The sequence below is a fragment of the Uloborus diversus genome, chromosome 3 (assembly GCF_026930045.1).
Source record: "Uloborus diversus isolate 005 chromosome 3, Udiv.v.3.1, whole genome shotgun sequence".
In the NCBI taxonomy this organism is placed as follows: domain Eukaryota; kingdom Metazoa; phylum Arthropoda; class Arachnida; order Araneae; family Uloboridae; genus Uloborus; species Uloborus diversus.
The window spans coordinates 27,320,842-27,339,392 of record NC_072733.1 but is presented as its reverse complement, the minus strand read 5'-3'; the positions used below and the strand labels follow the sequence as shown (position 1 = coordinate 27,339,392).

General features: G+C 32.8%; 1 protein-coding gene across 1 annotated transcript in view; it reads right to left on the bottom strand.

Moving 5' to 3' along the window:
• LOC129218297 (zinc finger protein 43-like) overlaps positions 1 to 18,551 on the bottom strand; it is a 101,400-nt gene that overhangs the window by 7,491 nt on the left and 75,358 nt on the right. Inside the window, exon 9 of the mRNA XM_054852531.1 lies at positions 6,748 to 6,952. Coding sequence (XP_054708506.1) covers positions 6,748 to 6,952 — 205 coding nt within the window. The remainder of the gene's footprint in view (positions 1 to 6,747; positions 6,953 to 18,551) is intronic.

The window sequence follows — 18,551 nt, the reverse complement described above, 5'->3', positions numbered from 1 at the left end:
TTGAGTGGCCTATAAATATTCCCCAAACGTAGTTTTTTGCCCTTATTACTAATCAACTCCAGCCAAATCATATCAATCTCATTAGGTTTATCATTAATTACCAATTCATTGCAAATTAAAGTGTCTCTGACATAAAATAAAACCCCACCACCTCTTATATCTACTCTATCTTGTCTAAACAAATTATACCCAGCAATAGATAATAAATCATCATCACTTTCGGTAGCCCATGTCTCAGTAACTCCAATAATATCCAACCTCTCGTCTATAATTATGCTTTTCAATTCTTCCATCTTGTTCCTAATACTACGAGCATTTGTATAAAAAACCTTAAGTAAGCCCATCTTACTTTTATTTAATGCTGCACGATTGTTTGAATCCCAAGTGTTAAAATCTTTTCTCTTATTAGCCACCCTATTTCCGTTTCTACTAAAATCCCGATAGTTAGTACCCTTTCGAATTCTGCTCCTTAAATCATGCCCCCCATTCCAACTTAGTTTTTTGATTCTGAAGCCTCTAAAACCAAACCACTAACCATTTTGACCCCTGTAGAGCTCAGATGTAGGCCATCCCTAGCAATCCAATCTCGTTTACATCTACTCCACACATCAATAAACCTGATACTACGCAAATATCAAAATATCAGAAAAATCAAAAATATCAGATCCTATTCTTTCGCCCAACTTTTTTTCTGCAACCATTTGCTGCACAATTGTTTTAATTTATTAGGATATTATTTTATTTTATATCTTTTTTGAAGAAGAGGAATGACTGCAAGAGTAACAAAGTATAGATTAAAACAAACAGCTTTATATTGAGCATGTTTTGGTTAAATACATCCCCCTCTTTTTCTCCAGAAAAAAAGCAGCAGCATAGTTTTTTCTCTCAACTATCTTTTTTTAGAGAAATTTTTTTACAGTCTGCAAAGTTTATTCTATCCTAAAGTATAGGCATATCATCATGAAAAGTTTCATTTCTAACTTGGATGTTAATTTTCTGCGCAAGTAGAGAATAAAATAATGAAAATTTAAGGAATTTTAGGACAAAATTTGAAATTTTAGGACTTTTAGGACAACCCGTAGAGGTCTACTTTATTGAAAAATAGTTTAAAAAAAAAAAAACCTAAAATTATTATCCTCTGTAATGATCATTATGTATTAATTTCAGATAGCTCATGCAAAGCATACAATATTTTCAAAGAAACATTCAACAATGTACTGATATAAGTGACTTACAAAAAAATCTTAATGTTTCATGAACCCCTCGTATACATTCAGCCAGAAGAAATAGATGAAAAATAAAAAATTGATATATACATATTTATAAATAAATATTTAATGGTTTGTGCCCAGGTCAGTCCTTCAGGGACGTCTGGAGGGGAAGATATCTCCTAATTCTTGGCTTTCAGATCCATGTATATATATTTGTCAATATGTGGCAGGATTTTTGTTGTTTCTCATTAAAATAGGAGTTCAGATATAATATGACCAGTAATGAGTACTAACTTTGCCCCCCCTCCCAGAACAATTTGAAATGATGGGCTTGTTTGTTGCACTTTCTTTTTATCTTTTATTTCAATTAAAACAGTTAGACAAAATATTTGGGCAAACAAATTATTCAATTCAGTTACGATTGGAAAGTGAACTGATACTTGCACCATATGCCACTACCTGTTGGTTAGCTATACAATCAGGGCCGGATTTGGAAATGTGGAGGCCAAGGGGCAACGAAGAAGTGGAGGCCTCTAATCAGGATTTGAATTAGATCATCAAATTTTCAAAAATATCCAATGTTTTGATATATATATACGAATATTTTGATATATACGTACATATCCGATATTTTCAAATCGTGAAAGTTAGGATATTTTGTAAAAATTTTACTGTGGAGGCCCCTTTGTTGTGGAGGCCCTGGGGCAGTAGCCCCGCCTGCAATCTCCTAAATCCGGCCCTGTATACAATGCTTACAAGACTTGAACTGGCCATTGGTTCTCTTTAACCGTCTATTAGTTTTTAATTCCAGAATTAAATTCAATGTTTATGCATAAAAAAAAAATCAACTTAGTTCTTTTAATGAGTACAATGGACTCTATCTGAGCAGGGGCATGCACACGGAGGGGGGGGGGGAGAAGGAACACCTGTTGGCCCGGGCTCAAGCCTGAAAGGGGCCCAATATCTTTAAAATGATTGGTAAAATATATGTAGGGACATAGGGGTAAACAATATGGAGGGAGGTCCATAACACTCATTTGTGACAGGCCCCAAAATTTCTGTGCACCCCCTTGTATCTGAGCACTCTCTAATGTGAACAGATCAAAAATTCTGAACACATTGTGATGTTTTTGGCAAATACATATGCATTTTCCAGTCTCCCTCTGTAATGAACACCCCCCTAATCTGAACACTTTTGTTCAGTCTCATGAGCATTCAAAATAGAGAGAATCTACTGTATTTAAATAGCACATGAAAAATTCTGGTTTCTATCTGATATGCTGGGTTTTATGTACTGTTATATGCTAATTTTTAACCATATCTGTTTCAAAAATCAGTGGGTTGTGGAAAATTTGATCTCTATGATCCGATTCAGTACCCTAAAACTAAGTAACAAACATCTTTCATTTTTTTTCTTCTGAAAAACAAACCTGTACCATTTCCCCCATGAGCCTTATTTAACCTGAGTTCCAAGAACACAGCTCACCTTGTGAACCTAGGCTCTTTCAGGGAAAATGGGTCCCACTGAAAAAAAAAAGAAAAAAAAAAGACCAAAACTTTTTAAATACAGGATTTAACATTATAAGTTGAAATACAAACAATTTTTAGGGAGGAGAAAGAAGGAGAAGATCATTTTTGGTGTGAAATTCACATATCCTGCAGGATATGAGGAGCAAGATTTTATGCATTCTACTCTTTAATCTCATTGCATCTGATGAGCTACAATGGCAAATATGCATCAGAATTATTGGATTTTCTTAACATTATTTTTTTAAATAACTTTTAATGATGATTCATAATAAACATTTTAAGGTTGGATAATTCTTCTCCTGTAAGAGGATTAATATTCATTAAAAACTTGATTCCTAAATTTGGAACAGCTAAATGACTTGATGCAACACATACCTAAGTTTTTAGAGTGAAGGATATTAACTGCTAAACTATGCAACTTATTAATACTTACTAAAATTTTTTTCAATGCATTTTTATTAAGAGTTAATTTTAGTTTTCAAAGCACAAACATTTGTAATACTTAAAGACTTTTTAAGAATTAAGGAATGGTTTTTGTAAGTTTCATGTTACTTTCAATTATTTGCTTAAAATCTTATCAAAAATTATGTACAATTATACAAAGTGCAGAATTGGGAAATACAATAGTTTCAAAAAGTATCTATGAGCAATTTGCCTGTCATTCATTTCAACAGAAAAAATAAAATAAAATAAAATAAATAAATAAATAAATAGTAAATAAATAATTGCGATGGTTAAATTCAGTTCAGGTATTTTTTAGTAATATTTTTCATTTCTAAAATATTTCAAAATGACTGAAACATGATCAAACCTGTAATTTGTTCAAAAAGGCAGAACAATAAAAAACATTTTCAGTATTTAGATAAAATTTAAAATGGGTGCTTTCATTTAAAATGCTGGCATTAAGGTACAGTTAGACAATACTTTAGCTGAATCAACCATTAAATGGCGAACAATGGTTTTAAAATGCATTAAAGATGGGATATAAAACTAAATAAATCCACATAATACTGTTTCAACAGTATTCAAAATAAAAATTTTAAGTACCTTGTTAATAGTAAGGGAAATTAAAATGAATATTAATGAATTGAGAACAGTCAAGCTGAAAAATATATTGCTTTTTGATATAGCTCACTTGTCCTCTATGGAAATCAACACATTTTTCATCATAGTGAAGGTCTTAAACAAAGACTTGTTTAGACTTAATTAAAATTACATAACAGAAAAATCAGATTACAAATCTGATACTACGTTTCTTAATGGAAAGAAAAATTCTTTTTGAAATTTTATAATGAAAACTAAAGATTTATTCTAAAGTATCTATCTAGAGATCTATATTTTGTTGCTCAATTAATATAAATTTTCAATTAAGATATCCATTTTTCACTTTGTCAATGAACAATTTCATCAAAAGAGTTTTTTTGCCATTCTCATATGAGTTCTTGGGCTACCCAATGAATTTTTCTCATGGCACACAATAGAGTTAAAAAAATAAGTATGATATGTAAGAAAACCAAGTTGGAACTTCCATCTACAAGTTAGATGTACCATAAAACTATTGGAGATGTTGAACTTTTCTGCACATTTAATTCATATGTTTTTATCATTTTGACTTACCAATTACGATAATTGGCAAAATTTCCGATAGAAATAATCTTGTAATTTTCCTAGCATCACTTATATTATTTTACTTTTAGAGTGTTTAATTGTTCTAAGTTATGAATAAAAAAAAAACTGAATTAAGGATATTAATATGTTTGTGATGTTATTTCCTTGTTACATACACTTGAAGTAATAATAATAACCTTAAAACATATAAAGTAAGAAACAACAACATCAAAAAGCACAAATTGCAGATTACTGCAGACAAGTGTTTCGGCATTACAAGGAATTCCTTTTTCAATGCATAAGAAATGAGCTTACGGATGAAAAGACACCCAACCAAAGCTCAGAGCCAGATAAGCAAACAGCTTAAAAGATAAAAATAGCAGATTAACCAAACACAATTGAGAAAATTATAAACCAATAAAGAACCAATAGGAATGCAAACAAAGGGCAAGAGCTCTCTCACAGGTGGGATAAAACCGAAAGAAAGAATTCAATTGGACAAAGATTAAGTCACAAAGCTAAAACAAAAGGAAAATGTCAAGAACTGTGAACCACAAGAAAAGAAAAAGCTGAATGGAATAAAAAACATCAGGAAATGAAACAAAAAATGGAAAAGGAAAAAATGAAGAGAAATAGAAAAAAAGGGGGAAATGTCAACCACATGACAAAAAATTTTAAAGTAAACCAAGCAAGATAGATAAAAATGAACAGAAAAATAATAAAATCATACGCAAAATAGAAAAAATGGATGGAAAAAGGACCATGTTAAAGATATGGAAGCCAGAAATTGGAAAAATACGGAACAGCTTTAAGATCATTAACTAAGTTAGAACTGTTCCTCAAAATACGGAAAGATTCCCAAAAGTCAGGATCTGATGAATTGGGGCATTTTTGGATGATTTGATAAGAGTGATTCGAATCCCAAAAACTGTTGGGCAATACTAGACTTATTTAATTGTTGTTTTTAATTTCTGAATTATTGTTCATTTCTTTTGCACTGACAAAGGCGTTCCTTGTTACACCAAAACACGTGCCTGCAGTAATCCGCAATTTGTGCTTTTTGACGTTGTTATTTCTTACTTCACTTTTCAGCACAAAGGTATTTATTTATAAGGTAACCAATAAAGTTCTTGCCGTTTTTTCTTTGCCATTGAAATAAGAGATCATATGATATGCAGATTAATGTGTCACGTGGTTCAAGCAGCTGTCAGGTATGCAAATAAGTGTACCACTTGTTTTAAACACCTGTTGGGCGATGTCAGTGCTAGCGGGATCCAAACATTAGAGTAGTAAAATGGATGTGTCAAAGGAGCTCATTCGGTGATTTTTGCTTTGCGATTTCAAAATTAACTTATCAGCAGCTGCATCAACTCGTCGAAGCATTTGGGGATAGTGCTGTAAATGAATGTACATCAAGGCAATGGTTCCAAAAATTCAGAACTGGAGATTTGTCTCTTTGGGACGAGCCTCTTAGTGGACGACCACCAGCCTTGGATGGTGAAGCCATAGAGTCGGCCATCAACGAGGACAGTAGCCTAACATGTGGTGAACTTGCAAGACAGTTTCAAGTTTCTGATGAAACAATTGAACTTCATCTGCACCCCTTAAGTAAGTCGTACAGGCTAAGCAAGTTGGTTCCCTAGAAGCTGTCAGAAACTCACAAGAACCAACGAGTGGCAGCCTGTATGTCATTGTTTTCTTGCACTGTGCTGCACCTATACTCAATCAAGTGCTAACCAGTGATGAAAAATGGGTCCTGTATGACACTCGCAAGCGTTACAAACATTGGTTGTCATCAAAGGACACTGCCCCTTTCACTGCAAGGCCACCAATGCACCCACGTAAGATCATGCTTTGTGTCTAGTGGACTAGTCGCCAAGTGATTCACTATGAGTTGCTTCCAGCATTCCAAATCATCACTGCTGTCCTGTACACACAGCAATTGGAACATGTGCAATATGCATTGCAAATGAAGGAGCCATCACTAGTGAATCACAACGGATATTCTTCCAGCATGATAACGTGTGTCCACATGTGGCACGGGTGACCAAGGATAGTATTCGGCGACTTGGTTGGGAGACTTTGTGCTATCCTCTGTATTCACCTGACCTTGCGCCAACAGATTACCACCTCTTTCACTCCCTGGACAATCATCTTCAGCGGAAATCCTTCACGAATGAAGTAGACCTGTGGAAAGCAATCATGGACTTTTTTGCCTCCAAGCCCCCAAATTTTACCACAAGGGGATTTCGCAGCTAAAGACCCAATGGCAGAAGGTTCTTGATGCCGATGGAGATTACTTTGACCATACTTTTTGTAAGCCATTTCTCGTTTCATCACTAAAAACATCAAGAACTTTATTGGTTACCTTATATCTTAAAACATATGTTAGAATTACCTTAAATCACAATCTGTACACTCATATGGGGTTTCCCCAGTATGCCGGCGTAAATGTTCTTTGTAATGGCTTGGATGGCGAAAATTACGGCCACAATCACTGCACATGAACCTGCTTTTATTATCATGTATCAACATGTGATAGTTCAAGCTATGTTGACGAGTAAATGTAGCTTCACAAACTGAACAAGAGAAAGGCTTTATTCCTATAGGTGTGTTGAAAAGATTCCATAAATAGTTTTTCGTCACCACCTTATACTTATCAAACATATACATTATCACAGAGATTGAATATAAATAAGAAAAGAATAAATCAAATTTAATGATAGAAACTTACAACACTTTACTTTTATATGTGTTAGATATTACTTATTGTATTCTGAGATTAACATGCTACAATTGAAAAAGAAAAAAAAAAGAAAAAATGCCAGAATACCATTGGTTGCTTTTCGATAAAATAATGCTTTTGCTACTTGGATGTAGTGCACTTCAAAATTTGAAGAAAAAGAAAATCATTCCAACATTTTTCTTAATGTATTTCGTCCTGTACTTCTCTCAAACATATTACTACTTTCCAACATTTTTTCTGATTTACAAAAAACTTAAAAAAAAATTATTGTTAGTATTCTTTTTATTCTTTATATTACTATTTTCCATTTGATCAACATTACTCATAAGCTGTTTTGCATTCTGAGATCAGCATTCAACATTTTAAAAAAATGAATTCATGAATGAATGAGTTAACTTTAATTTTCAAAAATGTAAAAATAGAGAAAATGCTAATTAGTTATTTTGCTTTATGCGGAAAAGTAAAATTTAGAAACACATCCTGCCAGGAAAATTAGCTTCATCATTTTATAAAAATAAGCAGTTATATAGAAGAAGGGGGTATTATTTTGAACCAAGTTATATTACCACTGAAATTTCTTCCCCAAAAAACTTGAGTTTATTATAAGAAATGTGCAGTTGGGTCATTCTACAAAAAACACGCTTTTTTAGGTCCAGGGTGGTTAGTTTCAAAAATATTCATTTTTAAACACTTTTTTATGAGATTTAGAAAAGTATAACAAATTTTGAAAATGATCAATACAAATTAATAATGTTATAATATTTTAAAAACGTTTTTTTCATTGAGGGGGGGGGATACTTGTATGCCTCCGTTACATGTCCCAACACATTTCTCCCCACGTACTTTTTCATTTATTTACTCAATACAAAAAAATATAACAGATTTAATAGTGAAAATTTTGAATCATTTAATGTTTTTTTAATAGGTTAAAAGAATTATGGTATTAAATAAAAAATATAAAGCATTCATAATCTTTTGAATCACTGTCACAGTATTTCTTGTATCCTCCGTTCAGGATTTAATAAAGTAATAGAATTTCTCATAGACGGCAGTACTGGCAGGTCATTACAGAGGTTTAGAATCACAAGTTAGCCCTTTTCAACTCTGGGTCTTCATAATGAAGCTAAACAACTTAGTCTGAAATAATTTCAGCATTATTCTCTCTGAAGTCAAATAGGTCCTTAACTTTGTGTACCCTCCATTATTGATTAAAAAAGGAAATAATTGTTTGGGCTCAAAAAAATTTTTTATAGTTAAAATTGAATCACCTTTTTTTTTAGTAAATTCTAAATAACATGTTGCGTTAGCCCTAAATCAACACAATGTGCATAGCAAAACATAAGTATTTGTATCCTGTTTTTGTATCCTCCGTTACAGTATAGATGTAATGGAGGGTATACAATCAGAACTGGAGCATACAACTTTTTTTTGTAAAAAATCCATTTTAAGAAAGATGTGTACATTTTAATCAATTCAAATCATGTTCCTCAAACAAGATGCAAGTTTATTTAAATGAAAAGTTTAAAAATAACATTTAAAATATAGGTTAACGGCACCAGTAACAGACATGCTTAAGACATCGCTCTCAGGTTAACTTAATTTTCTGACCCTTTAAATGTAATTAGATTTTTAAAACTATTTTTCTCCCATGCATCTCACCTAATGCTTGGCTGCTTCTGGATCCTCTGAATTAGTCAATTTTATTTTTATTTGCTAAATTTTTGACACCAAAAAATCTGATGATACCCAATAACAGACAGCCTATTAGGATGAGTAACAGACAGGATGAATAATAAACAAAATTCCATTTTTCTCTTAAAAATTTGAAAACGTTTTTTGTTTCTAGGATAATTTAAAATTTAAGTACAATAATTGAGTACCTACCCAACTAGAAAATTTTCATCACAAAAAAAAATTGAATTTTTGTCATTCTAAGTTCAAGTTATGTTTTCGGCCATCATGAGCGTGTGTGTGTATGTATGTAGGCGTATGTGTCTTTGTGTAGGCGTGTAAGTGTATGTATGAACGCGCACATTTGTGTGTGTAGGCGTGTTTGTGTGCGCATATGTATGCGACAGTGTGTAGGTATGCGTGTGTGTATGTATGCATGTGTGTGTAAGATATGGACGCAACCTGGAGACGGTTTTCGCTAGAGGAGCAGTATTGGGAGGGGGCATGCGACGGTGGTTCTGCAGAGGAAGGCGGGGGGAAAATAAAATCATAGGAATATCATTCAAAGGTCAAATGAAAAAAATAAGCAATTCATGATTACTCAACTGAATTTAACCTTCGAGTTTTTAGCCATGGCTGAAATACATTGACCGATAATCCAAACTACGTCTTGCTTGTCATCCACCCTGAATCTGACTTTTCTAATAACCAACCATGAACTTAATGCTATCTGGGATTCCTATGTATTTATGGATCACTGTTGGTGGTAGAAAATGCCCAGCAGCGTTTGCAGTGCATAAAACTGTGACACATTCTTTTTCATCATTGTTCACAACTTGGTATACATTTTAGTCACCTTTCATTGCAAGCACTCGGGATACCTTTGAGTTGAGAGAAAAAAGCAGTTTCGTAGCAATTAAAAATTCAATTTGGATTTTCTAAAGTGCCAAGATGATTGTTGTCTTTTAAATAGTCGTAAATGGTCTTGAACCAGTTGCCTATGCTTTCTGTAATTACTTTTGAACGGGACAATGTGAGATTTTCACTGATCCTATGAGCGACTGAAGGTTTGTTAAGGAAAACCATTGTACCATGATGAGACAGGTCTTCCATCAGTAAAAGAATTATTTCTCCCCAATTCCTTTAAGAGCAGCTGCACACTGTCTAAAAATTCTTCTTTTAATATCGGAAACCCTGCTTTAGATGATGAGGCTATCCAGAGTATGAATATTTTCTCATCCTTTGAAAGCACTAGGTCTGGATCTATCCTTCTTATGCTAGGATAAACCCCTTTCACTTTGTTAAAAAGTGTAACTCGTGGGGTTCTATTTTTCCTTTCTGAAGCGGCAACACTCATACCATTACTATTTAGATCCAATAAGGCAGTTTGCATTTGTTCTTCACTAAGAAAATTTCCTAGCAGGACAGGGGGGGGGCATCCTGAACTGAAAAAAAGAGATTTATCCACTATTCTGAGGTTTCAAAACATATGGCATGAGTAACAGACACCCTTTTGGACTAGTAACAGACACCCTGTCTTACACTAGTCACGTTGTTCGATTTTCAATATTGAACCTGTAGGCACAATCAAATCAATGAATAACCTCATCTGGAGCAAAAAAAAAAAAAGATAAAAATGAAAAAGGCTTCAAGGACCAATAACAGACATGGGTGTCTGTTACTAGAAAAGCAAGTTTTTTGAGGATGAGTAACAGACATAGATAAAAATCACATTAGAAGTGATTGTACGTGGAAAACGATGAGAAAACTTAAAAGAGCATAGTTCAAACATTAAAAATACCTCTAGCATGCACTCTTGTCGACATTTTACAATGCAAAATGATGGTTGAAAACACTCACCTTCTTAACGTAAACAGCTAGCTGCAGCATGAAATACCAGCTAACCTCGAGGTAGCTATTCATAACCTTCCACTACTGCCTTGTAAATACATACTGACTCATGAAATTCCCTCTGATTACACTAGATGACTGCACCGTATTCATTGGCCACAGCAACATAAGTTTAACCCGCCTAAAATTCTTATTACTTTAATCCAAACTTATAATGATTGTCTGTTACTGGACCCTTGTCTGTTACTGGTGCCGTCACCCTATATTTACTCTATCCGTTACAATCCGTTCACATCCAAAATTTTAACTACGAAAGAAAGTTACAAAATAACCAATAACGAATGTGACTAACTATGTGAGAGTAAAAAAATGCCTAAAAGGAACACTATAAATTAACTTTTAAAAATATTGAAGATTTTTTTTTTCATGAATTCCAACTTCAAAAACCTACGTATTTTGTATAATGAAACAGTTGTATTTTCCCTTAAAGAGGAAACAAAGCTTGTGGCAATAACAAATTTCGCAGAAGAACAGAGTAATTAATTTTATTTCATTAAATAAAATGAAAACTAATAATTACATAACCCATTATTATAATCTATGATTATATGCTGAAAATATGTTAGCAACACCAATATTGAAATTGATAAAAATAGTTTAGTTTTCTAAGATAGCATTGCAAGAAAATATCTATCTATCTACTGTAAACTCTCGATTATCCGCGGAATAGAGTCGCATAGTAACTGTGGATAAGAAAAATTGGATAATCCGCAAATTCGATAGAAACCGCCTAGTTTCTACTGAAATAGAAAATGTATGCAATAGCATGAACAAGATAACACTTGCATACATTTAAACTAGAGCTAAAGATAACGTGTGTATAAAAAATGCATGTAAAGGTTGAAAAAGGATCGCTCAATACTGCAAGCCATTTACATACATGCGTAAGCAAATCCTGCACAGAGATCAACTGCAACAATTTAAGTTAGGTTACTCCAAAAAGCATTGAGGAGGGTAGGGGAATTTTTTCAAGACTGGCCTGTTCATTTGTTAACGCACCTAAGAAGTGTAGGTCTAAAAATTAGTATGTAGGGTAAATCTAAAAATCAGTAAGTGGTGTACATTTAAAACAATAAGTAGGATAGATCTAAAAATCAAGTTTCAACTAATCAGGTTTTGGTGACCTTGGGAAGTTTGATGTCGCTGAAAGAGAGGAGGAATGAAGAAATAGGAATATATCCAAGAAAATATTTTGCACTTGTTAAGTAAAAATGTGCTCATCTATCTACATTGAATTAATCATAGCCAAAAAAGAATATTTTTTTGTAAGTGCGAAAGGTTGCAGATAAGCCGCCTACCAATAATCTGGAGTTTACTGTGTATATGTACATATATATATATACACATACCCACTATATGACCAAAAGTATTGGAACGCTTTCAAAAATTCAAATTTTTACGCATTTCTCGAGAAATAAAAGACCAATTGCTCTGTAATTTTTTTCACGAAAAAGGTATACTCCAGCTGTCATTTTCCAATAAAAATTAAGTTTACTATTCATTTAAGGGACCAGCAACAAATTGAGGAAACAAAAAAAAAAAAAGGTTTTTCATCATCTGTCATTGTAAATAGCTGGGAATAAGCTATAAATTTCAGAAAAAGATTAACGAACTATGTAGAATATATTTTAATATTTTCGTGAAAGTATCGCTTATACCCACGGAGATATAAGCATTTCTTTCACAATACAAATTTGTTTTGAAGGCTCTCGGCTCATAACACGCAGAGTTTTCCATCAATTGTTAGTTAACTTTCAGAATATTTGACAGCATATAAGAGAAACATAATAATAAAATTTGAAGTTAAAATATTGAAAATTTGATAAAATATGAACGTTTAAAGCAATTAATATTTCAGTGCGCATGTGCAAAAGATAGCAATTTACAACCTTCATAATTCAAAGTCTGGATAAATCCTGCAACTCAAAAAAAAATTACACATTAATATCTTTACAATTTAAAAAGTTATCAGCTATCTAATGAGCTGAATTTCAATAATTCTTGGTTAGGCAACGAATGGGAAAGGGTCGTTCGCTAACTGGCTTAACTTTCCAGTTATCGTGATAAACACTAAGTTTATCCAAAGAAAATTATAATAAATTTATTATATGTATCTCATAATTTACAAACAACTAAAGTCATTTAAATGTAAACTTACTATGAATGTTCGTGTTGTATGAAAACTTAAAGAATTAATTGCTTTGCTAAGCAACTTTCGTGTTCGCTCACTTCCGGTGAATCAAAACATGACTTCATGAATTTCCTCTCTCGTCTTCAGGTATCGAAAGATATGAATGAATTCTACAAAATTGCAGTAGCATTTGCACATGTCTTTCCCCACGTGGCGGGCATATGATGGCGCTTTATACTAATCAGGGCGAGCTGTACTTATACGGATTCAGCCCTTGGCTCATTATCTCATTCTTGCATTCAGTTTTGTGTTTGCCTGCTGGTAGATCGCAGGAGGGGGTTTCGACTCTCGTTTTTTATTAAGCCCCATGGAGTTCCCCGTTCATATTTTAAAGGATGTATTAGTTGAAATTTGGTTTTTTGATTGTCAATATTTTTAGACAAGACCTGATTAAATCTTGTGCATTGTCCGAACTTACAGTTCTTGAGTTACTTTGAATTGATGTTAGTATCAAGTATTTAGTAATGCAGAACATGAAATATTTTTTGATACGATCTTCTGTAATAAAAAATTGAGATTAATAAACAGAAATATGATTGAAGTTAGATATAGTTTTAGGTGACGCTTAGTTTTTGAATATGGCTTTGAGTTTGTAACTTTTCCTTTGATTTTAATTCATGTAATTGTTAATCATTAATAAACTTGTTGTTTATATTGGGACTTTTTTGTCACTTAGTTTGAGATGAATCACACAGAAAATGAAGTTCTAAATTGATATTTTAGCTTCTCTATTTTATGCTTCACACTTTGGTAATTTATTAGCTTTGACTTAGTTTATTCTTATCAAAACTTGGGGTATTACTACTCATGCAATATGCTGGAGAATTATAGCCCATCATATCGTGCTGAGTGATTCACGCAAAAAACGGATTAGTACTTGCGAACAATTCCTCAGGCTTCGTCATCTATCCAAGTATTATTGAAATTCGGCTTCTTAGATTGCTGATAACTTTTAAATTTTAAAGATAAAGAGGTAGAATTTTTTTATGAGTTGTAGGATCAATCTGGGCTTTGGATTATGAAGGTTATAAATTGGTATCTTTTGTGCATGCAAGGTGAAAAATCAACTGCTTTAAATGTTCATATTTCATTAAATTTTCTATCTTTTAATTCCAAATTTTAGCATTTTGTTTCTTTTGTATGCAGTCAAATATTCTGAAAGTTTAGTAACATTTGAAGGAAAACTCTGTGTGTTATGAGCCGAAAACCTTCAAATGAAGTTTGTATTTTTGAAAGAAGTGCTTATATCTCCGTGGGTATAACAGATATTTTCTTGAAGTTATAAAAATAAATTCCAGATAGTTGGTAAACTTATTTCTGAAATTTATAGCTTATTCCTAGCTATTTACAATGAAGGATGATTAAAACCCTATTTTGGTTTTCTCAATTTGTCGCTGGTCCCCTAAATGAATAGTAGATTCAAGTTTTATTGGAAAATGACAGCTGGAGTATGCCTTTTATGGGTCATTCTCCAGAAAACGTAACTTTTGAACGCAAATATTTTTCAGTTTTGAAATCTTTTGTTTTCTTTTTTTTTCATCCTTACATGTAAGTGTTACCTACTAGAAGTGACCATAAACAATGGCCCAGCTAAGTTCCAATTATTTTACTCGTAAATAAAAAAAATAAAAAATGGCTTGTTCACAGAAATAAAAAAATTAAAAAACTTCAACATTTAAAAACTGAGGCCAATTTAATATCAAAGTAGTAATTTTGTTAATTGTGCAAACAATCAGATATTTTAATGATTAGTGGGAATATAATATTAAGCTCTCTTAATTAAAGTATGGCTTAATTAGCAGTTTTAAATGTATGTTAAAAAATAGTATTTAGTAAATTTGAGGATATACTGGGCAATTTATAATTTTGGTAGAATGCCTATTATTGATGTATTTCTCCTCCATTTATTTTCACCTCAGAACCAATGACATTGATAAGGTCTCTCACTCAGGTGAGATTCACATAGGTGAGGAGTTTTCCATCAATATAGGCCTAATAGATATTTTTCAGGGAATTTTTTTCTTCGTTACGACAATTTGCACATGTTAACCAGATGAAAACATTTTAACTTCCTTTTTTACAGTAATTTAGATCCCTGAAATTCAAGTTCACGGAGGTGAGAAGTCAGAATAACCAAACTAAGTTTATAAAGCAAAATCTATCTTCTTTTTGACAAAAATCTCACAATTTCAACTACGGCTGAAAATAAACAAGGGGGCTTCCTCGTATCATGGAAAATAAAATTTGATGTCATTACTGCCACGTGTTAATGAGGAATGGCATCTTGTGTTTAAGTAATGGAGGTGAGAATTTATTGTGTGACTGACTATTTGTCCTACTAAAATGCAATAAAACAATATTAAAAAATTAAATATACTTAAACAATTAGTATTTGAGACACTTGTGAAGGGAATAATAAATAAATAAGTATATACTTTTAATTAAACAAATTATTAAGCAACATAAACAGTCACACAAGGTGTGTGACATGCCACGGAGGCGAGAATTCACATGTTGTGAACCAAAAATATACTAAAATAAAGATTATTACTAAAAAATTGTTGGCAGGTTCAAATAGATACATTTTTGATGAAATTAAAATTCATTGTTAAATGTATTGTTCTTTAAAGGTTTTACTGTTAAAGGTGTGTGACAGAAAAGTTACACTTTTTGAAGAATAACCCTTATGTGAAAAAAATTAGAACAATTGGTCCCTTTATTTCTCTAGAAAGCCATAAAAATGTGAATTTTTGAAAGTGTCCCAATACTTTTGGTCATATAGTGTATATATACAAAGTGTGGCCATTAAATAACAAGACTGATGCTGCTACAGAAGAACTACGCATGTGTCAAATCTGAACGACCGACAGTTGTGCAGCATAAAGCCTTCTCTTTCGATTGCAGCACCTCCAGTGCTTGTAGAGAAATTAATCTGGCCATAACCGTCGTTTATAAAAGAGGCATTTGTTTTGTTTTGCCGGAAAACATGCTAAATGTAATAGTAGAGCAACAAATTGTCATGAAATTTCACATGAAACTTGGTCAAACTGCTACTGAAACTTATCGTTTACTAAAAGATGTTTAGGGCAATGAATGTTTATCATGTACGCAAGTTTTTGAGTGGCTCAAGCATTTCCCAAGATGGCCGAGAAGATGTTGGAGATGACCGCCCGCGTTGCCTTTCCATGTCCAAAATGGACGAAAATATCAAATCCAAATATCGAATTACTCAACGTTATTATCATGAGGTGCTTGCTTAAGTCTGTGAAAGAGTAAGCAAGAAACGACCCGAATTGTGGAAGAACTAGTCATGGTTTCTTCATCAGGACAAAGCGATGGCACATTCTGCATTGTCTGAAAGACATTTGTAGCCAAGTACAATATCCAAGTTTTGGACCATCTGCCTTATTCGCCTGTTAAAGGTGTGTGACAGAAAAGTTACACTTTTTGAAGAATAACCCTTATGTGAAAAAAATTAGAGCAATTTGTCCCTATATTTTCTAGAAATCCGTAAGAATGTGAATTTTTGAAAGTGCCCCATTACTTTTCGTCATATAGTGTATATATACAAAGTACTAGTTCTAGCCAAGTACAACATCCCAGTTTTGGACCATCTGCCTTATTCGCCTGCCTCCAGTACTTTGTATATACACCATGAGACTTATCTGTTCACCAAGGTCAAATCAGCATTAAAAGAAATAACATTTCAGTCTGTTGAAGCTGTGAAAGAAAAACGGCACATGCCATGCAGGAGTTCACAGAAAAAGACTTCCAGCTCTGTTTTGAACAATGGAAAATTCGCATGCAGCATTGTAAGGATAGAGGAGGGGTGTATATTGAAGGTGATAAAAACTAAATATGCAAAAATTTAAATGTTTTACAGCAAAAGTCTGATTATTCAATAGCCACACATTGTGTGTGTATATATATATATATATATATATATATATATATATATATTTATATATAGTGTGATAGAGAAACAAAATGCAAATAGTAAATTATTAACAGCAATACAAATGTAAAATAGTTTTCATGTTTACATTTGTATTGCTGCTGTCAATTTGCTATTTGCACTTTTATTGCTTCTTTATCACACTATTTACTTGGCTTATTAGTTTAGTTCCTTTTTGCACAATACAGTGGAACGAAAAAGTTTCGACAAAGAGCAAATTTAAATTGCGAAAAACATTTAATCAATTTTCCTAAGAACTGCTTCAGTCTAATGTGCTATGCATACTATATAATATTTATAACAATGAAAAGTTGATTTGTGCATTTCACAAGTTATTACATGGTAAAAAAAATTAACATTGTCTGAAAAGTTTAGACAAAAACAAAACAAAGTTTGAATACAAGTTTTAAAACCTGCTTGTGCCTCTATTTTTGTTTATTAGTTCATAAATACGAGTTTCTATCGAATAAACTTAATCTTTTATGGTTTGAGGTTCAATTTTGTACCATACTTTCTCAATAGATCTCTTAAGTTCCTGTACAGAAGTGTACTGTCTATCATTACTGTATACTTTGCAACATATGATGCATCAAAGATTCTCTAAAGCAGGGGTCTCCAACTTACCACCCACGGGCCAAAACTGGCCCGCAAGCAGATTTTAACTGGCCTGCAAAAACTCACATATTGGATTTGTTTTTATATAAACTTGACATTGTACCTTCTTTCAAACAATTGGGAAGAGAACCAAGCCCAGAAAATCTCAAAAACCACTACTGAACTTAGCATGAGAGTAGCCAGAAGTGAGGGAGGAAGCAAGGGGCAACTGTCTGTCCTTTGAGGAGAGTCTGCAAATTTCACTTTCCTCCTTAAAGTCATTAAGATAGTTCAAAATTGCATTTCTGGAACATCAATTTTAAAAACTTTCTGGACAAATTCCAAATGATTTCCGGGAATAGCCATCAACCCCTTCTCGCCCAGTGGCAGAAAGTTTTGTAGCAGTCTGCGACAAGCTTTTAGAACTTCATAATCTGTCTGCAAAATTTAGAGCGTGGTTTCAATAAAAAAAATTAACAAGTCTCTTTTTAAATAATTTTTTTTGAAATAAGGCCGGAGATGCCCCCCCCCCCAAAGACGATGGCACATCTCCCTAAATTCTTTGAAGCACTCCCCTCTCCCAAGAACGAGATTCTCCCCCCCCCCCCAAACTGAGACCAAAATCTTTCTCAAATTAACTCCACCTAAAAGTTTTAATGATGCAATCTGATGACCCCCACCCCCTGTCCTTGGTAGGCACCTGACATTTGCAAACATGAGTTGGCTATTGAACAGAGGGTCCATTTTTTTTGTGAAAAATAAATTCATTTTGTGAAAAATCAAATAATTTTGCGTGGGGAAAGGGGGAGATTGTAAAATAAAATTTCAAAATGGGTGTTTTTGTGAAATTTTTTCTTTTTTTCGTAAATAATATTAATTTCCGTTCAAAAATTGAAGCAAAAAAATAAAATTCAAGCAGTGGTTGAGCATTTAACTCTTTGAAACTCTAAAAAAATCTCAGAATTTCATTTAAAACTTCTAAATTTCGTGATTTCAATAAAAATAAAAGGAGAATTTATTTGTTTACCTCTTAACAAAGCGAACTATACATCGAAAATTCGAAAAATTTGGTTTTCAAAGCGGATGCAAAGAGATCGCAATTCTCAAAGTGAAGGCTCTAAAAGAATAAAAACA